This window comes from Leptodactylus fuscus, chromosome 10 (genome assembly GCF_031893055.1).
Source record: "Leptodactylus fuscus isolate aLepFus1 chromosome 10, aLepFus1.hap2, whole genome shotgun sequence".
NCBI lineage: Eukaryota > Metazoa > Chordata > Amphibia > Anura > Leptodactylidae > Leptodactylus > Leptodactylus fuscus.
The window spans coordinates 22,842,295-22,868,263 of NC_134274.1; the positions used below are offsets into that span (position 1 = coordinate 22,842,295).

General features: G+C 39.8%; 2 protein-coding genes across 3 annotated transcripts; one reads left to right on the plus strand and one right to left on the minus strand.

Annotated features, from left to right (window-relative positions):
- Window positions 1-272: 272 nt before the first annotated feature.
- On the minus strand, window positions 273-15,890 carry SFXN3 (sideroflexin 3). 2 transcript variants are annotated; one of them, XM_075258363.1, is made up of 11 exons: window positions 15,735-15,890; window positions 11,449-11,615; window positions 10,602-10,772; window positions 7,767-7,865; window positions 7,416-7,491; window positions 6,686-6,771; window positions 5,868-5,995; window positions 4,958-5,007; window positions 4,558-4,607; window positions 3,472-3,519; window positions 273-2,566 (listed from the first exon to the last, which is right to left on the minus strand). In XM_075258363.1, exons 2-11 carry the CDS (start codon window positions 11,610-11,612, stop codon window positions 2,470-2,472), a joined length of 969 nt encoding a protein of 322 aa, XP_075114464.1. In that variant the 5' UTR covers window positions 11,613-11,615; window positions 15,735-15,890; the 3' UTR covers window positions 273-2,469. The 2 variants fall into 2 exon arrangements, with proteins under 2 accessions (XP_075114464.1, XP_075114463.1); XM_075258362.1 differs by lacking the exon at window positions 15,735-15,890 and adding an exon at window positions 15,385-15,708.
- A 2,738-nt stretch (window positions 15,891-18,628) lies between these two features.
- On the plus strand, window positions 18,629-24,927 carry LOC142219054 (proton channel OTOP2-like). The gene is made up of 6 exons (XM_075288011.1): window positions 18,629-19,022; window positions 20,043-20,179; window positions 20,541-20,599; window positions 22,149-22,273; window positions 22,773-23,725; window positions 24,742-24,927. The coding sequence occupies exons 1-6, from the start codon at window positions 18,629-18,631 to the stop codon at window positions 24,925-24,927; spliced, it is 1,854 nt and encodes a 617-aa protein (XP_075144112.1).
- The last annotated feature ends 1,042 nt before the right edge of the window (window positions 24,928-25,969 follow it).

A 25,969-nucleotide genomic window follows, 5' to 3' on the forward strand; every position in this document is an offset into this window, starting at 1 on the left:
ATTGGGGCTGCTCTTTATTCTGGCACAAGATTTGGATCCTAACAAGAGGTCCTTTTTAATATATATATATATATATATATATATATATATATATATACAGTGTATGGTCTCTAGTGGAATGAATGGATTGCTCCATGATCCATTGGGATCTGTTAGATATGGGATACGTCAGAACTGCTATAGCTCTAGTAATAACAGAAGCCATTATCCTAGTGTGAGCAGAACTTCAACATTTCTACTATATATGATAAGAATAACCACTCCAGAAAACATGATGTAAATAATACACATTTATTTCATATAACCATATTTTTCATTGAAGACGCCACAAGGTATCACAACTTTTTGTAGGCTTTATTTCAAGGCATTTGCCATCCACAATTGCTTACAACATTTACTTTTTGACATACTAACTAGGTGTAGGACTACACACTGACTGCATAGAGCTGTTGTATAGGCGTTTACTCTCTAGTATAAATACGATTGCCTGGTAGAATTGTCCATCGGTCACGGGTCCTTATAAGGCAGAATATATCACGAGAACTCTATCATCTATTCACAAGAGGTTGATATGCCAAGGCTTCTAATATTGCATATTGTAAAGGTTGTTTGGCCTGGTCATAGGCACAATAATATTCTTGGTAAAATCAATAGGAATCTAATGAGTATGGTACATGATGACAGCAAGTGACCATAGGAGACCCATTGTAATCCAAAAACAGTGAAACCTCTTCGAGAAGTCTAAAATTGTGTTAAAATGTGCTTTAGTATAATACAGAATATGATAAAACTTATACATTGCCAGAGGAATTCTAGTATGGATACATGGTTGGTCTTGTCAGAGGGTTGATCTTCTGGAGGTGGATCTAGTCTTCATACAAATTGACATGGATGGACCCAACTCCTTATAAAACCCTTATAATTGTATATTTGCCATAAAATGGTACAGATAAGGCCAGAGGATGATTAGGTGGATCCAGGTTCAAGTTACACCACCAACAAAATTTGGTTCCTCTGAAGAGTTGAGTTCTTCACTGCTTGGACTTACCAAGAATGGACCTCCTTTCTTGAAGGTGACGTTCACACGGAGGAATTAAGCCATAAAATCAGTTCCAAATTCTATCCGGCAATGACGTTTCCTTTTTTCTCAGGCGCCTAAGAGCCCCATAGCATTTGAATGGTCTCCTTCTATGGGAGGTATGCCCTGGCCAGCCAAAGTGGGTCTACTAATGGATACACTAATGTGAAGACACTGATAAATTAGATCACTTCCATTCTGGGTTTCTGTTTTTGGGTCAAGTCACAAATAACTTTGACACACTGTCTATAGATCCTTACTGATGGTTTAGCCTATGTGTTCAGTGATCAAAGCAGAGTTTATATGAAAGGGGGCACATACTTTTATAGATTACTAAAGTATGAGACCTCAATAATTTAGTCTGTTTGGCCACAATCCTACACCAAATACTATCCATTCCCATGACTCTCACACGCAGCAATGTGTTAGAAATCTTAGCACCAAAGGTATTGTTTCGATTTGTAGACACCGGCAACCCCTTGGAAGTCAATGAGGGTCTGATGATGTCATCATGTAAGTGCATGATGTATGTAAATATGATATGTCAGAACTATGCTCCCCTTTTAACATTGGGAATTTCCATGTCTGACCCAAAAAAAGGCTTATAAAGGCCTAAGAACAATATACATAAGAACAATATACATAAGAACAATATAATCATGATATGGACGAGAATGCTAAATAATATATCAAGCACATATACATTATAGGAAGCCGTTATGTTTTTGTGTTATTCTGAAGGGGTCATGATTCATCTTTATAGATGTCCTGCTTTTTACATTTTTTAATATAAGTCATACCCAACCTTACCAATCCCCCCCACTCTTGTTCCATCACTCTATAATCCCATCCTGGTCCCCTGCTAGTCTGTACTTTTTGGTACCTCCCGACACACAGGAAGTGATCGCCCAGGCAGGTCACCAGTGATTGGCTGATTGGTAATTTCCTGTATTTGGAGAGGGACCATTGAGGGAACAGAACATGAGTGATGGGGGGTCGATAAGGTGAGAAGATCGATAAGATGACATTTTAATACTTTTTGATCAGGTTGTCCTCTGAAAAATTTAATTGACCGAACAAAAATTTCTACAATAAAGAAAACTTTATAACTAATAATATCAAAATATCTTCTGGTCTGTTCAATGAACATCATATGTTCTCAGTTCTTCCTTCACAAACCCTAGTATAACCTATTCCTGGGCAATATCACTATTAACTGGAATGTCTTTACCTCACCAGGGAAACACCAAATCACAAACCTCAAATACATTACACTGTGTCTGGTTATACCTGAGAAGTCTGGGGATATACCCTCAAGGAGGAATACATTGTGTATAGCAGCTTGTAGAGAGAGTTGTAGAAACACAATGTCCATACACGGTCTGCTCAGTCTACAGTCCTTTGTTAAAATATACAATCTCTGTACCAGGGCTCTTTGTAAGGATGTGATCGCGGACCTCCGGCTCCAAACTGGATACTTTCATAGAGCTAAAGGGTTAATAACACAGAAGTTACACTTTTCTAGAATTAGAACAGTTTCTGGGATAAGAAGCAAAAATAAGAAAAGGAAAGAGGAAGGAAAGCAGGAAGGGAAAAAGAAAGAAAAGAAGGAAGACATCTGGGTGATAGCTACGATAGATAGATAGATAGATAGATAGATAGATAGATAGATAGATAGATAGGAGATAGATAGATAGATAGATAGATAGATAGATAGATAGATAGGAGATAGATAAGAGATAGATAGATAGATGATAGGAGATAGATAGATAGATAGATAGATAGATAGATAGATAGATAGATAGATAGGAGATAGATAGATAGATAGATAGATAGATAGATAGATAGGAGATAGATAGATAGATAGATAGATAGATAAGAGATAGATAGATGATAGGAGATAGATAGATAGATAGATAGATAGATAGATAGATAGATAGATAGATAGATAGGAGATAGATAAGAGATAGATAGATGATAGGAGATAGATAGATAGATAGATAGATAGATAAGAGATAGATAGATAGATAGATAGATAGATGATAGGAGATAGATAGATAGATAGATAGATAGATAGATAGATAGATAGATAGATAGGAGATAGATAAGAGATAGATAGATGATAGGAGATAGATAGATAGATAGATAGATAGATAAGAGATAGATAGATAGATAGATAGATGATAGGAGATAGATAGATAGATAGATAGATAGATAGGAGATAGATAGATAGATAGATAGATAGATAGATAGGAGATAGATAGATAGATAGATAGATAGATAGATAGATAGATAGATAGATAGATAGATAGATCTGAGATTTGTGTAATACTATAATAATACTGGAAATAAAATGCATGCCAATAACTTTGGTTTTCCACTTTCTCTCTTACCTCTTTTGCGGGAATAGTGCACAGCATAGAGGAGTTGCAAACACCAGGCTAAAATAAGAAAAGTACACAAGGTTTACGTTTTACTATATATTGGCGGTTCCAGTATAATAAAATGCAGCTGTATACAGTCTTTAAATAGCTAATGAATCTATAATCATGTCAGACAGGGGGGCGGAACGATCGTGGTCGTAGGGAGTGTGACTGGGCCCGCAGTCAGCTAGAGATGGCCAGGGCTCGGTACCACTATGACAGTGGTCGGGGAAAGCCTAGTTCCTCGGCCGCTATACATATTGTAAATGAAAAAGGGCCCAGCATGTCTGGGCCCCTTTTCAATAGATACTAGCCCAGGGGAGGTGAATTAAAATAATAAATAGATATACTCACCTCTCCTGGGCTCAGCATCCTCTCCGGTGTCTTCAGTCATGTGACTGAGGCCTGTGATTAGGCCTCAGTGGTCATATGGGCCACAAAAGTTTGCACCCAAGCCCACTTGGTACACCACTGATGTCTGATTTAGTAATTTCATGTATGCTAAATACTACTAACAACCTATCCAGAGCCATATGAACGGTATCACTTAGGGTGGACCATGAGGATATTTTATCTTTAAAGGTGTTTCATGTACAAAGTTCCTTTCCCGACCACGGCAATCCCAACAGCAATTCTTCAGATTCCTGGTAGCGCCACCTCTGTGTTTTTGAAGCATTACACGCTGCCCTTTGAAATGAATTTTTTTAGAGTCTAAGGCTCTGGCACTGATGTGTCAGGCCCTCCAGAATGAGAAATACTCTTTGTCCGTGTTCCTTAGTAAGATATAGGAAAATGGATTTGTCCAACCAGACAACCCCTTTAAAGTATGTACAAAAAAATTGTCATTGTGCTAGCAATGAGTTAAAATGAATAGAAACCTATAGTCACCGGTTTTATCCCCCGTTGCTACTATGTCAGTCCCCACTGGTCTTGTTGCCTTGCAGTGTGTTACTGGTCTCAGTTGTCAGATACCGACTCCCTTTAAGAGTACAGCCAATGAATTTGTATTGGATATTAATAGCTGCAAGATAAACATAATGAAATATTTTATCTTACCAAAACCCAACCAAGCCAACTTGTAGTGGTGCATTCATCCAAGGGTAGCGCTATTGTAGGAATACAAGAAATACAATAGTCATTTAGGGCCAGCAGGGTACATTCTACATACAGAGTAATTCAGAGGTCTCCCTATATAGGGAACAATGTGCCGAATAAACTTAATAATCAACTTGTCCTTCTGTCCGTACCAGTCAGTCAGTTCTGAATTTGACCACCAAAGATTGTGCGAGTGTTTAGTACATCACGACATTGACTGCACTTGACTACATGTGCAATGTCAGTAAAAGGAAATTTATCTTGGTGAAGGAGCAACTTTCCATGGAGAAGGAGCGCTTAGGATTTACAGAGATGTTTCCAGAAATACAGATGTAATGTTTTGTATGTTTTAGTACCGTACCTTAAGAAACGCTCTCTTCTCTAATATGTTCATTATAACTGGAGGGATTGCTGCAAAATCAAAAAATAACATTTGATATAATAGTGCAACTTGTAGCATCCTAGAAAAATGGACTACCTGGATTGTTCCTTTAAAGAGAGTTTCCAAGATAGACCATCAATATTATATTTAAGGGAGGCCAAGTGCCTGCACCCCTACTCTGACTGAAGGAATAACGCTCCTTTTGTAATGACCGTGCCCGGTACTGCAGCTTGGTCCCATTCACTTGGATAGGACTGAACTACAGACAGCTTCAGTACCAGCCACTGGTGCTACAATTTGTATGGACCTTTATGAAGATCTATGAGTATTGGGAGTTGAGTTGAGTTGAGATCTATGAGTATTGGAGCAGGTCTACATCTACAGAAGATCTGTGCTTAGTTTTCCAAGATGGCGGGAACAACCTCCCTGCCGAGTTCCTTCAGAAACTGTCTTCAAGTACCAAGAACAACCGATGGAAGGGAAAGGTTAAAGGTCACACCAAATATTGATTTAACCTTCTTATTTATTTTTTTATCTTTGCAGAAATCTTTTATTTGAAAGTTCGCCCTTAAAAAAAGGGAAAGTCAAAGCTAAGAAGAATTGTACAAAGCACACCAGCACGCCACTTGGCATTACATGACCTTTACAGCAGATTATTTCTTATTTAATAGACCTTAGTATGCACAGACATGTACAAGTTGTAAAGGCTCCACTACGTATAGTTTAATATCCCATGAAATGCCAAACACCTATCACTGAACTCAAACAAAAGCAAAAAATCTTCTGGAAAGTTCACTAAATACCTCCCAGTATAAGCAGCCATTAAGACCTCAGCAGGGGCACAATAAACAAGGCGCTGCTCTTCTACAGTAAGGAGGTTTAATCTTACCCATAGCAGGTGCGGCCATGCCAATCCGAGATACCACCACTTGGGCAATGGCTTGCTGAGCAGCTTTTGTAGACTCTCCCAGTCTGTTCCCATTTTCATCTGTGATGGGGATCCCAAACTTCAGTTCTCTGTATAATACATCAGATGTAGTTATATTATAGGAAAAATGTTTACAATGTCAATAAATGCAAACTTGAGGATGAAGAACGAGGAGATCTACTCTGTTATATGGTCTCTTATACAAAGTACTCTGCTATATTATAACCTTATATAGTAATCCATTAATCCATGGGGTAACTACTAAGAGAGCACTGCCGTGGGACCCACAAACTAAAGGACCCCCCAACTAATCACTAATTGTACCCATTAAGAGATGGGGTACTTGTGGTGATCAACAATGGGAACTTAAATGGTGGGAACATCTCCCTGCATCTACTTCTTGAGCATGTGGTTGCACTGTATGGCCAACTGCTGCTCTATGGACACATATGAATGTTTTTTTCTATACTTAAAGGGACAGTAACGCGTTGCCCTAAACATCAACCAATGAACTGTTCCACCTACAATATGTATTCCAGGTCAAGACACTGTACAAGTAATGTGCAAAGTAATGATATTGTGTCCTATCTACTCCAGCCTGGTTTGACTTTTGCTGCCTTTGTACATGTCTCAGCCTGTGTCCAGATCTCCGCCTTGTTTAAATGTAATTCCGCCTACTGATTCTTCACACTGGGTCCAGTGGATCCACCTCCATCTATGTTACAACTTGTCAAAAAGCAAATATTCCAATATACATAACACTAAAGAACCAGACTTACCTTTGTCTCATAAGGGGGATGTTGATGCAGTTGGCTGCAGCTACAGCAGCGAAAGGCACAAAGCGCCCGATTAATGAGGGAAGACGCTGAAATACAAAGGAATACTCAATGGGGGACAACTCTTAGTAATACAAAGAAGCAGCATGCCACATAAGACTATAACGTACAAAAAACTTAAAGCATTTAAAACCTTAATGATATATTGATACTAGTTACTATTTAGTTCTTTATATGGAAAACATGCTGCAAAGTAAGAATGCTGTCAAGTATTAATAGATTATTTGCCCTTTGTCTTTCATCGTTTTTTCTCGGTACTTGCAGGCAGTTTTGGAAGGAACTTTGCAGGGAGGTTGTTCCCACCACCCTGGATAACTAAGCACAGATTTTCTGTGGATGTTGCCTGGTCCAATCTGTCTCTCTCTTCATGTCATCCCAGACAGACTGGGCGATGCTGAGATCAGGGTTCTGCGGGGGCCGGATCATCACTTCCAGGACTCCTCCTCCAAAGAGCATTCACAGCAAATATTGATGGGATTTAGATTTCTCATTCACTCCATTTTTTTTAATTGACAAAATAAACTATTATCACATCTATATTTGAAAGAATTCTTACTTTGGATTCATGCCTAAAACATTAGCACAGTAGGATAAAAAAAATAGATGGAAGTGGCATTAGCAGGAGGTACAATGGCATGCATCACAAAATAGGTATATTATATATCATATTTACCTGAGTCAACGACTTGAGCCCTAAAGCAGTGACAACAGCTCCTGTAGTAGCACTAACATAGGCTGTAGCCAACTGACTGCAAAAAAGGAGTAATATGACATAATTATGTGTTAGAAAGAAATGGAAAAATTACATTTGGAGAGGTTTCTGTTGACCCATTTTTAAGATTATTTTTGGTGTCTTTTTATAGCAAAATTAGGTCCCCGAATAGTCCAGCTCTGTATAAAGAGTTTTTAGGATGCAAAGTAAACTTTAATAAGTTGTAAAATTCTACAGTATTTTCAGTTTTTATTGCACAGATGAACAGCACAGTCAGTAAGATGTATGATATTAGCAATACAGAAGTTTTACCTGTTGGTGATCGGAGCGTCTCCACTTCTATTGGTGTAGTTAACAATGGCGTTAAAAGACTGATTGATCCACTGCCAAAATACAACAGCGGGGGTCGTTCTAGACAAGAGGGAAGAAAACTAGTTATTTTGATCATTCTAGAATTGAATTAAAAAATGGTAAAAGATGAAGTGTTTCAATTGTTCTGTTGTCCTGGTTAAAGCCTGAGGCTGACCATACACATGAGACAACTGATGGATAAATGCTTGTTCAGATGACAGCTATCCCCCCTGACCTCTTCCTACATGTACCCTAGGATTTTTTAACTTACTTGAAAAGAAAATAATTGGGCATATTGAAATCCATCTGCCCAATACTTGCATCCCCTGATATCTATCGTTGTCAATGGGGATGAGAATAGACCCATATATAAGATATCTGCCATCACCCCCATAAACATCAGACCAGAAATATGCCATAAAGGGTATTTGGAACAGCCACATATACATCAGATCATATAACTGCCATCAGGGATAGTCAGGACACCCCCATACACATCAGATCAGACATCTGCCATCAGGGGGTCAGCAGGACACCCCCATACACATCAGATCAGACATCTGCCATTAGGGGGTCAGCAGGACACCCCCATACACATCAGATCAGACATCTGCCATCAGGGGGTCATCAGGACACCCCCATACACATCAGATCAGACATCTGACCCAAGGGGTCATCAGGACACCCCCATACACATCAGATCAGACATCTGCCATTAGGGATAGTCAGGACACCCCCATACACATCAGATCAGACATCTGCCATTAGGGGGTCATGAATAAAGCATGGGAGTGGAAACAAACAGTAGACCCTGGTAAAACGTGGCTTTTTAATGGAAACTCATTTTGCTATGGTTATGACCCTCCTCTATTTATTTTACTGGTCACATGCCACAGATCTAATACTTGGCTTATGTGATATATTATATTAAATATCAGAATTTTTTTTCTTCTACATTTCATTAGATTTCCTAAGGCTGATTCATAGAAAGAATGTAAAACATGCTGAACGGGTATTTCAGTGCAAGCCAAGAACTTCTGTATTTGGGCAGTATCTATAGAAACCCTTAATGACTCAGAAGTGATTTCCTGCTCAAGATTTCTCCTTTTCCCTCCATTTAGACAATATGCAAGCAGAAGGGCCAGCAACTAAGATCTAAATCTCATACTTCATAAAGCCCAGCTGCAAATGACCACTGACTGCCGGCTTCAGAAATCTGTGACCCCAGATGGACTTCTTTGGCCCATTATCATCTGACAACCTCCGAGGGTCCAGTCCAAACCTGACAACTCTTTTATAAAATAGTACACATGGGATTCCATATAAAACCTGTATAAATGACAGATATTTCAGTGTCAATTCTTAAACCCGACATCTGGAACTTGCAACTTATTTTCACTCTATATTGCTGGTTATTACTTGTCCTTACTTGTTATTTCTGTCCCACAATAAATGACCTTATATTATTACTATTATCTGCATTGTAACTATTAGATTTGTAGGGATACATTTATAGATTTTGGTCATCAAATGTCCAATTTGTTCCACTAATTTAACCTAATTGTTACAGGTCCTTTAATTATATTGGCTTAAAGTGTAACTAAGCTATCAAACAACTTTTGATTTTCTTGCAGCATTTTTGTAATTAATATAACTTATTATATACTTTATTAACAAATTTTGACTCCTTTCTGTGAAATCCTGCACTTCCTTACTCTTCCCCTTGCTTCTTTATTAAGAGCTGTACCTGTTTCTCGCTGTGTGCGGTATACAGGCTTGTGTGTGTGTGTGTAAAGAACAGAAAATGAAGGTGGGGAAGGGTCACTTCAAGCAGTTATATCTTTTGCTTTATAAAAGAGCAGATTCTCATCTCTCATATGACAGTAAGATTACAGTTCTATCTGTGTTATTTACGGAGATATCGTTGGCTAAAAGCAGTTGGGATTGAGAGCAGCTACATATATAAATATCTGAATCCAACTGTGTTTGCAACTGATATCTCTGGAAATAACCTCAGTGTTATACGGGAGTGAGAATCTCTTCTTTCATACAACACCAGAAGCAAGTTTCTATGTTTTATAATGCCTGAGAATTGAAGTGACTTTCCCCCAACCTATATTTTCTCTGCATTATACACAAGCCCATACACCTTACACAGTAAGAAATAGGTATGGTTCTCAATAGAGAAGCGAGGAGAAGAATAAAGAAATGCAGGATTTCACAGAAAGGAGCCAAAACCTGTTCATAACGTGTATTACAAAATGTATTACAGGTCATTGATTCTAGAATTTAAGGACACGTTGATCCAGGGTTTTAATACTGACTGCCAGATTGGAGTTGGGAAGGAATTTTTTCTCCTGAAATGGGGCAATTGGCATGAGCCTCATGGGGTTTTTTTTGCCTTCCTCAGGATCAACACAGTAGGGGACTGTAGGGTTATAGGTTGGACTTGATGGACTGATGTCTGCATCCAATCTCATCTACTATGTAACTATATGTGTTAATGAAACAAAGCTAGAAAATAAAAAGTTATTCAATAATTTAGTTACACTGTAATTATATATTGTCTTTGATTTGTTTTCTTTGCAAATTTACGAATTCTTTACAAATTCTGTCCTGAAGAACCTTCATCGTATCTTCATCAAATGTATTCCCCTTTATCGTATTGTCTTGGAAAACTAACGTTTGATCATTTATTATCTACTTCTATGATAGAAATGGGTTTGTTTTTTGTCAAAAGAAGACCACTTCCCCACCCGGAGATGACAACACATTGATAGATGGATGGAGACATGCCTGTAAAATGTCAGCATGCAGCCTGTGATTGTCATGTTCATGGGCACCTGTGCCGACATCCGTCCTATCAAGACCATCTTCTCTCCCGTGTCCGGGTGGAATGCAGAATCGTAGATGTATTTTGCTTTCCATAGCTGGTCTTCAGTAAGTCCTGGTTGTCGAACTCCATTTCTGTGATAACAAGACAAATAGATAACAGAAGTTTATATTAGAAAATTTTGGTAAATTTGATCTCTGCAGTCCTTACTAAAGTTTACAGTGTAATACTTATTCATGGGATTATTAAACTACTAAATACATGTGGTGGGAAAAATCTGCATAGATTTCGGCTCATGTTGTAGATTCTCCAATCTGTGGCGTGTCCATTATGGAGTGTTGGGATAGAGTCATCGCTGTTCCTGGAAGCTGTGGAAAGTTGGGTTATAGGTTCTATGTACCCTGAACAGTACCTGTGATGGATATGTCTTACTTGGATCTCTGAGTGGGTGTCCTAGATGTTATACAGGGCACATGTAGTTTTCTTTTTGAGAAGTTTAGTGTTTTCTCAGCTTAGAAGCATAACTTGTTGTAACTGGTGGAAGGAGTCATCACCGAAGGTCAAAGAAATAAAACTATATTTAATAACAGGGTTTCTCAACTCCGGTCCTATCTACTCCGAACTGGTTATGTTTGCAGGAGTTCCTTACTTGCACAAGTGGTATAGTTATGATCAATGCATCGGACATTGTCACTGATGCCCTCACTATGGATCAGGAGGAGCTGAGTCCTAGCCTTAGAAACAAATTTGTCCATCTCAATGGACTCAACACTATTTTTTGTGCAATGGATGCCATTAGGTGTAGTTTACCTGTAATTCACTATAATGGTCTTAGCTTCATCGAGCACTTTAGGTCCAAGCAGAATATTGCGAGGATCTGTCACCATAAAGAAATGTCTGGCTCGCCCTTCGAAGGTGCTCTGATCCCATCGAGGTTCCTTGATGTTTATGTTAAATGGAAGATCTTCAGGCATTGTCTGCAAATATACAAAAAGGCTCATGAATAGTCCAATGGATTAGTGATAATATTTAGTTACAGGCTCGATTTTACATTTCATAGTTAACAATACAGAAGTAGACTCTAGAGATGCTCTTCCTACTGAAAACTGCAGTGGAGAACTCATTCCTGGTTGCGTGTGAATTTTTCATTATAATGTGGGGTGCAGTACAGAAGTGTTTCATATCGGCACCATATAAAACACAGTTTTCAAGATGAAAACCATTTGAGTGACATATCAGCCAAGCGTGATCTTAGTCTAAAGCTCCACGGGCAAACAGCATTTATATTAGCAATAAAAAGGTATACGTAGAGGTCACAGACAAATTATACAGACAATAGATCAAGTATCCTAGCGTGCTGCCTCTGTCTATGCAACATTTCAGAATTGTGTGACTATAAGCTACAAGTAAATCCAATACTGCAAAGATTCAATGCTGGATTATCACTAAACTGACTGCAGAAGAGGGAAAAGCAGCTTTGCCTCCCATCCGGGCCTGCGTCATTCAATCAATTGTTTCCAAAAATAAATGAAGATGAAAATCTATAATCTAGATCTGGGAAATGACTGCAAATTCCCCGGCTACTGGGACTGGAAGAACTAGGACAGGGCCATCATCGGCACCAGGTAAATGGCAGGTCCAGCTGGCGCAGAAAAAAGACCACAAGGTCCATCTAGTCTGCCCTTATGTTATTACCATTTTATCTTCAGATAGACGTGTGTTTAGCCCAGACATTCACCTACTGAAGTTTTCCAACTACGTCTGCTGGAAGTTTGTACCAAGGCTCAACTACTCTTTTCCTGAGCGTACAAATATACCGTATCTGCAGCCTGTGCACCACCTACCATTATCGCCTGTCTATAAAGCGAATTCTCATGACTTTAGATGAGAGTAAAGTGGTTCTCCAGGGAGTCTTCTTTTACCTACTTCCTCCAGGGGGGTTGGATGCTGTATTTGGGGGTTCCAGGCTGGTACCAACATAGGGGTCAGGTGATTGGAACCAGCACAGGGCACCCATGTTGCTTATCAGTTCATTCCCTGTATTGGATAAACTTACTAAAATATAGATGGGTAGCACGGTGCCCTATATTAGATTTGCAGAGTGCAGCAGGAGGCCAGACGTTTCGTTCCTCTGCCTGTTCTGCTGGTTCTCTATCTGTCAGTCATGTGACCAGCCTCACTCTACTCCATGTACAAGACGCAGGAGTGCAGCTGAGCTGAGGACATAACACAGAGTCGGGGCAACAGCAGAAGACGCTGAGTGCAGAGACTTCCAGCACCCCATGGTACTCTCCAAACTAAGTGTGGGGACATTTATGTGAGTAAGTTATCTTATCCAGTGTATTGAGCTTATTTAACCTGATAACCCCTTTAATATAGATCGCCTAACTAGTTGGGGTCCGACTCCTGCACCGCTACACTGATTTAGTAGCAGATGCACAGGGTATTACAGCATTATTTCACGCAAGTGAATGGCACTCTGCAATACCCATTACAGCCACTATGATGTACGTGGCATGTTGTGTGTACAGAGTTGGAGCTCCACCATAGCCCTATGCTACTATATGTGCTACATGTAAACTATGGAGCACTGCAGCACTCACCAGAACTCCACACAGCTGATCAGCCAGGGTGCCCAGAATGGACCCCCATAATCTAATTCTGATACCTATCCCAAGAATAGGCCCCCAATATTAAAATCCCAGAAATTTTCCTCCCCCAGCCCAGACTCTACGAGCCTCCTACAGAAAGCTAAATTCATCATTTTTTCCAGAGCGCATTCTTGTGCCAACCCCAGCCCTTTGGGACAATGCCCAGACACTTTACACTCAAACTTTCCGTTTTCGAGAGTTAACCGCCAAATAAAGTCAATTCACTGGGAGGCGCTGTACTTTAACCCTTTCCTTCCCTTTCTACTTTACAAAGCCAGTCCTACGTTTCCTGTAAGGGAATTAGTTCCATGACAATGTATTTGACCAGAGAAACGTATCGAAGCGCTCGCCTTATATATGGAGGCGTTACCTAGTCGACCATTATTGGAAACTTCTTTCTTTGTCGTATATATAAGACATCAAAGGCGGGAAGACAATAATGTTTCTATGTTGCTGGAGATAAAAGTAACATTGTATTCTGGAATACTAAGCATATGGGGCAGAATACGGTATAGTATGGGAATTGTATCTTTAAGAGGACTTCAGAGAGAATCTTGCCGGGAACATGAAGTTCCTGAGCATATTATATCATGGAGAGCTCATGGAGAACTTGTTTTTTTGCTCAGAATATTTGACACAGCAGCAGTGCCAAGACCCCACCCAAACTGCCAGAGAGCTAGTGCAATGGAGAAAGATCCAACTACAGACAATATGCTATACTATGCTGTATACATAGATATATATTAGTGATGCGATGCACACATACTAGGTATATACTGTGCATCTATCTTAGGCATAGTTTGCAATAGGAAAAGGTTTTAAAATGATACTGATTTGCAAAGCCCAATAGAATACAGTGCTACAGTACCTAAACAATAACATGCACAAAGAATACAGTATGGCTCAAATACAATATGGCTCCCTAGGCACCACCTCAAATGCATGGATGCTTGTGATACCATAGATAAGCTCTGAGGAACGTTGGACAAATCTAAACACGCCCTAAACAGGAAAATTTCCATCTTATCCTATGCCAGATCTATGTTACACTAAATCTCCCCTAACCAGGCCCTACTTGGCCTAAACCTGCTATCAAGAAGAAAATGACCCTGCTCTTTGGCCCTAAAAGCGTAAGCCTGTTTGTAATGACTATACCATCCATGAATTGTACCTAAAATAACATGTCACCTGAAAATGAGAGCACATGATGTTCTGCAGGGAATGCGGGGTGTATTGGGTTTCATATAGCAGTGGTAGTGTGATGGGAAGGCGGCTCTTGATTAGATAGATAGATGATAGATAGGAGATAGATAGATAGATAGATGATAGATAGATAGATAGGAGATAGATAGATAGATAGATAGATAGATAGATAGGAGATAGATAGATAGATAGATAGATAGATAGATAGATAGATAGATAGATAATAGGAGATAGATAGATAGATAGATAGATAGATAGATAGATAGATAGATAGATAGATAGATAGGAGATAGATAGATAGATAGATAGATAGATAGGAGATAGATAGATAGATAGATAGATATTCAATAGCTAGATAGATATTATATCATAGATACGTGATGATAGTAGATGTTAGAGAAATTGATGCAATGCAACGGATAGAGTAGATAATTTGATAGGTAGATATGATAAAGATAGAAATGCAATAGATGGATAGATAGAAGTAAAAAAATTTGGCAGCACTTCAAATGATGTTGTAGACAAATATGCGGTACTTTATTTACTCTTAATGCCACATTTTGGCTCAGACATTTGAGCCTTTTTCAAGCTTTGTCTATAGAGAAATACAGGGATTTATTTTTTACTTTTACCTATAGGGACTAGATAGATAGATAAACGATTGGTTGGATAGATAGATAGATAGATAGATAGATAGATAGATAGATAGATAGTTGGATGGATAGATAGATAGATAGATAGATAGATAGATAGATAGATAGATAGATAGATAGATAGATAGATAGATAGATAGATAGATAGGACATGGATGGATGATAGATGGATAGATAGATAGATAGATAGATAGATAGATAGATAGATAGTTGGATAGTTGGATAGATAGATAGCATACCGTGGTACAGTCACACCTATACACACAGATGGTTACACTCATTGTGAACACTTTACAGCAGATAACTGTCCGCCTTAATCCCCTTGTCGAGAACAATCCCAGGAATTACCGCACTCCAGGACAGACTGGATCAGAGCTGGTTTACCAAAAATAACACAATTACTTGGTGCAGTCCCTCGCTCGCCCCATTGTTTCTAGACCCTCTACACTGTAACCCTTTCAGTACCATCTATACAGATACAACGTCCCCTCTAACCACCAGTAAAGCGTATGGAAATATTACTGCCACATAGTAAAAGCTAGAGCAGGTAGCAAAACCCTTAGCTGCAGAGAATGGTATATAGACTTACGCTTGTCTACGTCCTTGCTCAGAAGTCAAATGCTATACAGTATCCAGTGATAGCAATGACCTCTCAATGACATCATATACTTGTACTGTACAAGGGAGGGGAGGACAACCAAGCTTGTCAGGCCTCCCTACAGCGCTGACAGCCAATGCATATATAATACCGCACAGATAAACACAAGGGCGGCCTGTGACTGGCTCGGCAGCTTCTGCTGTCAGTGGAAACCACAGGGGGAGTGGAGGGGAATACACATGGGCTGGCCGACTAAGAATAACTGGCTCACATAGAGCTGGCTGGGGCCAGCTGCTGCCTGCCATCATGTGAAGTAGATTGTATCATGTGAAAATGAAATGTATTCTCCCTGCATTGCATAACATAGTGACGCGGGTCTGAGAGTACTAAGATGTAGCAGAGTTAGATGTCAGATGTAGCGGTGCCGTATATTACAGTGCAGTATATATATATGCATATCAGAGATGGTAACAATTATAAATATCCAATGGGGTCAGTATAGATCACATAGCCCCTGAATATCCAGCCCAATGCCAAAAAAGTGTCCGATTCAGTGAGATAGTGATGGATTCTTGGTACCAAGAACAAGCGCAGATGCACAAAGGATATACTAGTAGGGGGGCTCAAAAACACTAGCGGCTCCTTCATTCTATTAGATCTCATGTAAGATATGGCGGTATTACATAGTCACTGTATAGCGGTGTTATAGGGACCCTGTATGGAGCTATTTGTGGATACATGAATGGTGAAAATGTCTGTAACGTGTTGCGGAATATGATGGTGCTATATAAGGAAGCTAAATAATAAATGGTGGTATTGTTCAATTACTATATGGAGTGGTATTATTCAGTCTGCATGGTGGTATTATTTAGTCTGTATGGTTGCATTATTCAGGCAGTGTATGGTGCCATTATTCATTTGTGGTACAGAGTGACATTATTCAGGCAGTGTATGGAGGCATTATTCAGTCTTCATGGTGGTATTATTCTGTTACTGTATACAGTGGTATTATTCAGTCACTGTATGGTGGTATTATTTAGTCTGTAAGGTGGCATTATTCAGTCACTGTATGGTGGTATTATTCCATTACTGTATATAGTGGTATTATTCACGCAGTGTATGGGGGCATTATTCAGTCTTCATGGTGTTATTATTCCATTACTGTATATAGGGGTATTATTCACTCACTGCATGGTGGTATTATTTAGTCTGTATGGTGGTATTATTCAATTACAGTACAGATTGGCATTACTCAGACAGTGTATGTATATACAATCTGAAAATAAAAATCTTTAAAAGGGAAAATTATCCACATATTAGGTTATCAATATCAGATTTATCAGAGTCCAACACAATAGGGGCAGAGCAGCTTCTAGCCTTATACCTTGCATGCCGATTTTAGCTGATTGGTGCGGGATCCAGGTATTGTATGCCGACCAATCTGATTCTGAAGACCTTTCCTGTCAATAGGTCTCCAGTATCCAATTTCCTAAATCTTAAGGAAAACCTTATTTAGATTGCAAGAAATTAGCAGTCTCCTAATTCCGCATAGTTATGGGTGGTCTTACATTTTAAGAACACCTCCTATTCCATATTTTAGCTGCTGGTAATCTCTGGCTGTGCAGTAATATCCTCACTAGGACACGGGACATTCAGCGGGATCATTATATACAGCCATATATGAGAACAAGGTAAGAGAACGGTTTCATATACAATGCCAGTTTTTCATATAAAACTCTGATACATCGCTGGACACTTGAAATTTCAATTATTGCCCTCCTAATGTCTTCAGATGATTAAACGGGGTTAATACTACTTAATTCTCATGTGATGTAATTATGGTAATTAGGTCTTACAAAGGATTAATTAGAGGGAGCAAATGATTTGTCATTTATAGCATAGTTAGGGTATGTTTACACCTGGCAGATTCATGGCTGAAAGTTTTGCTAGTCTTAGGAATCCAACCCATTCCTAAGGTTATATCCGAATTTCAGTTGTAAACCGTATGCACTTTGGGAACATCTTCCAATGTACTAGAAATATATAGAATTTTATGTATATTCTACAGCAATTCTAGATTTTATTCTATTAATAGACTGTAGTACAGAGCCAACAACCTGCTGCAACAGCCTGGATCAAAAATAACATCTTTCATGTTCTGATCGGTAGCAACAAAAGCATCTAAGTGATATTTTTTAACAGACAGCCTATTTACCCATTCTTTTCCATGGCCCTATATACATCACTGTGTTTCTTCATAGGTTCATCTAGGGGGTTTGGAGCCCAGAACCAAAACTCAGGACAGGTCCTATTTCTGACCATCTTGCAGTCCAGACTGATTGAAATGTATGGGTTCATAGAAGCACGGACTGTACACAATGGCTATCCATGTTCCGTCTGGTACATTTTCTCATCATCCTTGGCATGCATACTGTAGTGTGTGTGTAGCCTTACACTACATTCACAATATCGGTGTCTGCACTTTTTCATGGCCACGTGCACATCCAAGAGGAATCTAATTTCACGAATCCCTCAAAGACATGAGTCTATGGAGGGATCCGTGAACTTGGCCCGACAAATGTCAGGTTCTATTGTTTTAGGTTCTATTTCACGTGAGTAGATTCCTTAAACGTTTATGGGGCCGTGTGTTGGCCATTAAAACAATGTCTGAGGAACTCTCATGTGAAAGAGCCCTTGCAATAATTTCCTTCTGGAGATGGTTTGGGTCCTAATGTATGGCACTCTCTCCCATGCTATCAGATAGATAAGGGTAGATGATAGAGTTGCTCATGTTAGTAGATTGTTCAGGACACCGGTATCTTCATAATTTATTTATTTTTTTAATTCGACATGTTTTTATCCTAAAAGAAACAATCACTAATGGAATGATGAACCCAACTGTGACCACCAGTGAAGATACCACTTTCCAAGTTCAGGATGTCACCCCCAGAGACACCACTTGTTCCCCGGATTCTCTGTTTTCCAGCATTAGCGTCAGCAGTTCGGAGAATGAGAGAGAGACGTGGCACCACTCTGCCAACCCAAGGACGACCATTCTTCTCTCATTACTCTACTTGGCACTCTTGACTTTCTTTGGCAGCGCCGTCCTCTTGGCAGAGATGCGTCATCACAACCCTCAAACACACAACGTCCAGGGATTTCTCACTGTGCTCATGCTGACCTCCTCGGCATGGATGCTGTGGTTTGCATGGACATCTGCTAAGAATAAAAAAATAAAAATGTACCAAGATCACCAGGCTGGAGCGAGCTGGTTGAAGGGTATGTGCCCTGTTATTCGTATCATTTGTGATAAGATTACTCAAAATATTAGGAATTTTATTACAACGTAGTTTGGAAAGCGTCAAACATTACCATCTCCTGAGGGTATTAGATGGGTCTTATTGGCAAAATAAAACAATATTTGCCACCTCTCTCAATAATTCTGAGTTCACCTAATGGGCCATCCTCTACTCTAGACTTTCAACTATTAGCCAGAACAGCTACAAAAAATGTCTCTGACACATCCATAGGTCCCAAGGACAGCTCATTAACGTTTTGGGGGAATTGTGTAATGCTTCATTTCTCCTATGGTGGTGCAGTAAGGAAGATGAATACTTGCTGTCAGTAGACATGAGTGCACCAATTCAGATAAAACTGGATTCCATTTTGGAATTTTCAAAAAGTTATGGATTTGACCCAAACTCGAAACTAGTTTGTTGGTCTTTCATGGTCCTCTTCTGGCCTCCTGGGTGATATCATATACCCCATTTGATCACCCAGGAGGCCGTAAGACACCAAAAGAGGATGCGAGGGAGCGCTGGATTCCATGATGATGCCTAGTACAAGTGAGAACTGTTTTTTTTTAAGTTTTCACACCTCTATTTATACTGAGACCCCAGACTATGATAATAGTGCCTTTGGTTCATATTGAACAAGTTTGCCTAAAATTAATCTTTGGACCGGACCACTCGAAGCAAAACGTATCTTCACAGGTACTCCTCTAACCAAACAGGGATAGTCCAAAGCAGATAACCCGATGAAATATAGGAGGCATTAATATTATATAGTCTAGGAGAGGCAACAAAAATCACATAAGAATGGATCATAACAGACCCATCAACAGTTTCTATTAACTTTTTTGAACTGATATGGAGGCCAAATACAATACTTCTCATTATTTATGTCATCGCCAGCTTTATATGAGCTAAGTATGCATGTGTACAGGAGGAATCACGAGGAATAACTCACTATATAAACTGTATATAAACATGTATAACCAACGTGACTATATTTCTGCAGGTGGATTGTGTCTTTTTGCTCTGGCAACACTTGTACTAGACTGTTTAACCCTTGGATACTACCATGAACTGCATCAATGTACCTCTGTATTGGTGACTTCATTCCCTATTGTTCAGGCTGTATTCACCGTAATACAGGTGAGAGAGAACATTATATATACAGTTATATATACATACCGCTGTGCACAAGGTTTAGGCAGGTGTGGGAAAAATGCTGTAAAGTAATAGAAGTCTTAATAGTTTATTTTTGTCAATTATCAAAATGTAGTGTAGCTCAGTAATATTCAAATGAATAGAGCAATGCTGCAATACCAGAAGCAACCCATAGACAGGAGTGGCGCTGTTTCTAAGCCAATAAAAATACTGCAATTCTATTTTCTCATGCTGGACAATGTGTATGAAATAAGAATTTGTGACCATTGCAATATATCCTGCAACTTTACAGTGCCTTCCATGAACGTGTTGTCCTGATTTTCTTGTTTTTTTTTCCCCTTTCAAGGTTTCTCTACTTTCATTTTATGCAAAAATCTGCATACAGGAGAAGCAGCAGCTGAACAGGTATGGTGCGGTGCACGTGTGCCAAGTATGCCCCTTATAATATGCACTGCTCTATATCATATGAATGGGTACATACTGTCTGAGTGGTACAGCCTTATAGGCAATATTTCCCTGCATAAGTCACAAGTCACGTCCACAGCTATCCATCTTGTAACACTCAAACAGACCAGCAGGACAGGTCACAGGAATCTTACAAATCTGGGAGAATATCCCCAGGGGGTAAAGCTTAGATCCTTTATGACATGGTTTTCAAGGCCGGTCCATTCATGGTCTTCCCGATGGAATAGCAGAGTCCATTGTTTATTGCACAGATAAAAGTGGTCTACACAATAGATGGCTATCATAAAAGTTGCTTAGCCCAATTGTATTTTTACAGCACAGGTTATTAGCCAAAGTCGGGAGTCCATAACATGTTGGGCGTCCAATAAATGCAGCTGGAAATGTTGGCTTTCCAAGCAGTGGATCTGGAAATGTTGGTTTTGTCTGACCAGGAGAGTTCAGGCTAAGACTCAATTCACGCGTCCCTTTTGTATACAGTAGTCCAAAGTATATACCCTGTGTATATTAAAAATAGTGTGTACTATACTTTCCTACACATAAAAGAATGGTGTATGTCTTTCACACTGGAAGTCAATGAATAATGCAATACAACGGCATAGGTCGGAGGCTTCCATCCATGGTATACAGTCAAAGAGTACTCCTAACTTATACCTCCAATGTAGTCCAAATATGAGGTGTAAACCTGTTATAATGTCAGAGCTGTGTGTACTGTAAACCAATTATATGACATGCATTTTTAATTCTAATACTGTGCAAGATCCTGCAGCTTCACCCCCCCCCCCTCCTCTTTTATTTCTGTCTTCTATTTACTACATTATATTACTTTTGAATGTTTCTGAACATTTAGCGTAAAGGATATTATCACCTTCTGGAACCAAGAAAGATGCCATTATGGTAAAATATGTATGGTTTCATGTATTCACTTCTATTCTTAGGCTGAATTTGCACTAGTGTAGGAGACTTTGCCACAGAATCGAGAGAGATAAGTCCTACAAGGAGCCTCCAGCCTGTTTCTGCATAAAATTGGCGAAAACCAGGCGGACTCCATTATAGTCTATGGAGTCCGTGGGTTGCCACGTGTCACCACTTTTTAAGTGGACAGGGTCTCCGTTTTATGGGTCCCCATGCGGACCCAAAGGACTGGAACATTAGTGTGAACTTAGCGTAAGTCAGGATGTTGCAAATTTCGATGTTGCAGCATGGCATCAGGTAGCCTAGGTTTTCATCCTAATCCCTCCCATCCTGTGGTCCCCAGAAAAGTTCATAACCATCATACACATACAGAGAATGAGAGAACCAGTATAAATGAAAGCTACCATTGATGATGTCATCAGCGCAGGCCAGCTTTATTACATCAGCAGCTTTCACTATTTATCAGACCATGTCTAGGCGTTGCTTTTGGTGCAAGAACAAGAATATTGTTCAAGTATATAGGGACAAGTAGTACTAACTGCACTGCTATTATAGTGCATCCTCTTCTTACTTGTAGGTTCGGCCTTATGCATGCCCTAGCTACAAATATTTTGATGTGGATGAGTGTTGTCCTGGATGAGTCTATGAAGCACTTGCAAGAAATTTATGATATCCAGAAAAAAAAGATGAACATCCTGGAACGTAAGATTGTCATTTTAAGATTGTCTTCAGGACTTTTGGTGATAAAGTTGCATTATTCTAGAATGGTCTTTGTTGATTAGCATTGCCTGGGGTTTTTTTTTATCATCAAGGGATCCAGAATATCAAGCCAGCCCAGCAGATACTCAGGGTAGGGGGTGACCTATATTGGTAACACCCTCATTGCTCCAAAGAGCTTATTTGCATGTTGACAAAGATAGTGATGTGTCAGCAATAGAGATGGGTGCACCGCTAAGATATTCGTGAGGTGTAGTCTTGGGCAGTTTGGGTCGAACTTGTTCGGCACAATCCAGAAGTACTATTATTGTACTATGGGACCTCCCAAGGCCTCTAAGCATAATAAGTGGAGGTCCAAGGGAGACGAGTATAAATAACACCTAGTTATACTCACCTTGTCTCATCGGTGGTCCCCCGGACTGGGTTGATATGATGGATTCTGGTAACAGACTCCCTTTAAATGACTACTATGTCCACATTTCAGCTGCTGGGCTCCACACAAACAGCTGTGTCTGCACCACGGACTTGTGCCACATCTTCTCCGAAGGCGCAGACTACCTGCACCCTTTCAATATTGAGTTCAGTCTCTTCTCATCTACAATGCTGTACGTCATCTGGAAGAACACCGGGAAGACGAGTTGTACCGCAGCAGTTTCCGGACACAGCAAGGGCAGCCTTCATATTAACGGAGCATTTGTAGGTCTGATTTTGGGAGCATTTGCCATCTCAGCCACTTTTGGGGTCATGATCAGCTTTGGTGTCCTTGCTAAATCCCCTGGGACTGTTCCAGAGGCGTTGCGTATCTACTACCTTTTCAACTCAGTCCTCCTATCTGCCATGTTCATCGCCTCTGTCATTGGCATTGTAGCATGCAGGCTGCAGAAAGGCTTTCGCTTCGATGACATGTCTAAGAGCGTGGTGAGAAGTCTAGACATAACTCTTCTCATGGGAAGTTCTTGTGGTCCATTACTGGTATCAGTTTTCTCATTGGTGGCCATATTCTTCCTTCATATTGAAGGAAACCTATACATCCTGGATCTCTGTTTTTCTCTCTGCAAAACTGTTCAGGTCCTTGGCCAAAATCTCTTTATAACAGAAGCCCTTTATTCTGGACCAGCACAGAATAAGACCAATGTCTGGATCTACTCTATATCCCGAGCATCAGCTGCCGAGAGCATAAAACATGGGGCAACCAACTTGCCCACTGAGTATGACCACATAAGCTTAAACTCGGAGCACAGGGCAAGTATAAAGAGCTCCAAAAATTTGTTGGACCTGCATATGGATATGCCGAAGAATCTGCAGTCTACAACCAGTGTGGTAGACGTTCCACAAAATAAGCAGGTGTTTAAGGAAGAGGACAAAGTGCCATTTTTTAGAACCAGAAGAAAGATTCTGCAGAATATATCAATCCTACTAATCTGCTATAATATATCGGTAAGTACAAATTAAGGGCTCTTGATATGTAGAAACATAGCATATCTTTGGCCCATTTTTGCTGCAGAGTGGCACATCTCTAGTATAATGTGGCGCATCTAGTTTGGGATAAAATTTTTGACATGTGGGTGGGCATAACTGAACAAGGATGGGGGGCTTAACTGTACCACCATTGGTCAAAATAGTGTAAAAAACTCACTTAGGCTAGGTAAACCAGTAAAGATCTGCAGCCAAAAAATGATGCGGAAAAGACCATGGCGGAAAAGTATTGTGTATTTTCTGCAGCATTTTTCACGTAAAGTCTGCAGAGTTTTCCTAAGTGGACTTTCTGCATCTATGGTAGACACCAGCTTTTTTGTAGGTATCATTGACATGCCACAATTTCCAAAATATGAGCATTTTTGAAATCACAGAATTTCCACTGCAGATTTTATTTTCTGCAATGTGTGAATGGGATCAGCTAGAATCCCATCCACTTTGCAGGTAATGTAAAACACAAAAAAAAGGCTGCGTTTTCGTAACATGGGTCCCCTGCCTAAAAGGGAATACCCAACATCAGCCACTTTGATAAATCTGGCGTATTTTCATACCACCTGTCTAAAACGTTCCTGCATCTTAAAGTAGACCTGATCAGACAGGGAACTCATAAAGTGCACTGCCTGATCATTGTGAGAACTGTGCAGCTGTGGATAGCTAGCTGCATAGTTCTCCCTTCCCTCTTATCAGCACTGTTCTATAAAAACACCATAGGGTGGGAGAGGAATCCTATAGCCAAGAGCCACTAAATCTGACAAAAATCTAAATCTAAAAATGTCATAAAACTGAATTTTTACCCAGTTTATATCAACTCTTGTTTAATTTTCAAACCAAGTTCAAGCCATTCTTTCTATGACAATAAAGTCTCAATGTTGAGCCAACTGCACTTTAAGTCCATTGTGAGTAGAGAGAATTATCAATGTTTGGTGGTATCCATATGTTATACTTACTATAACACAATTGCTTTATATGATCCGCAGGTCTGGATTTTATACGCCTATGGTACCCGGCCACACTTGGTGAGCCAGATAGAACAGTCGTTTTATGGCTTCACTCTCTGGGTGATCATAGTAAAGATCTCTCTTCCACTGGGAATCTTCTATCGCATGCACTCTGTGGCAAGCTTGTTTGAAGCCTATTGTAACATATGTGAAGCAGCTGCCTGATAATGAGGGAAATTTATCAATCCCTCTATGCCAGTTTCTTGGGGGCATCTAGCGGAACTGGCGTAGATCCCCATTTAGGTGCATGGGCCTCTATAGACAGTAGTCATGTCCTGCACTAGTTAGGGTCTTCATTAAATCTGTTCCAATGTGTCTATTTTCCAACCCCTATGCTCCTAAGCTGTATACCATCCAATCCATGTGCAAGATGATGGCTGAAATTTAGCTTTTTCTTCTATATATGGTGTTATGAGATGAAGAACATGGACAGCACAACAAGGCCCTACTCTGTCTCAGTCCAGCACCAGATAGAAGAACAAAGAGAGAAGTGGAAGACCACAATGAAGCTGACCATGGAGCAATAGAGAGAATGCTTATATGGTTACTAATAAATATGGATCTCAGTACAGTATACACTTGCACTCCAAATCTCAGATCACCATCAGCAAGATGTGATTTTTCCCTATGGACATTTCATAAGACTATGCCACTGCTGTGGAGAACCTGGAGAGATGAGGCCTAGCTGAATTTGTATGAATTCTTTCATTTAATGGGTATTTATAGGCTGTTATGGGATGCGCAGGTCTTACAACATGAAGAAGAATTAATTCAAGAATGATGGAAAGTAGATAAGTCCAACCCATGTAGTGAGGTCTGTGGCAGTGGTAGCCAGAAGGGGGGTCCAATAGAATAATGCTCAAAGTGATGTCATAGTACAAGCATAATGCTCTATATGATATGACAGTTAAGGAATAATGCTCAGTGATGTCACAACACAAAAATAATGCTCACGGTGATGTCACAGTACAGGAGAAATGTACATGGTGATGTCACAGTATAAGGACAACGTACACAGTGACGTCACAGTAAAAGAATAATCATCACATTTATGTCACAGTGAAGAGATAATGTGCGTAATGATATCACAGTAGAAGGAGAATGTACACAGTGATGTCACAGTACCGGGATAATGCTCATAGTGATGTCACAGCAGAGGGAGAATGTACAGTGTGATGTCACAGTACAAGGATAATGAACACACTGA

Coding starts and splice junctions, on each gene's coding strand:
- SFXN3 (XM_075258362.1), bottom strand. CDS start 15,426: ATGAGTGTAACCATCTGTGTGTATAGGTGTGACTGTACCACG. Junction 10,773..11,448: donor ACCATTATAGTGAATTACAG/GTAAACTACACC, acceptor TTGTTATCACAG/AAATGGAGTTCGACAACCAG. Junction 7,866..10,601: donor TGCATGCTGACATTTTACAG/GCATGTCTCCAT, acceptor CCTCTTGTCTAG/AACGACCCCCGCTGTTGTAT.
- LOC142219054 (XM_075288011.1), top strand. CDS start 18,629: ATGATGAACCCAACTGTGACCACCAGTGAAGATACCACTTTCCAAGTT. Junction 20,180..20,540: donor CTGTATTCACCGTAATACAG/GTGAGAGAGAAC, acceptor TCCCCTTTCAAG/GTTTCTCTACTTTCATTTTA. Junction 23,726..24,741: donor TAATCTGCTATAATATATCG/GTAAGTACAAAT, acceptor TATGATCCGCAG/GTCTGGATTTTATACGCCTA.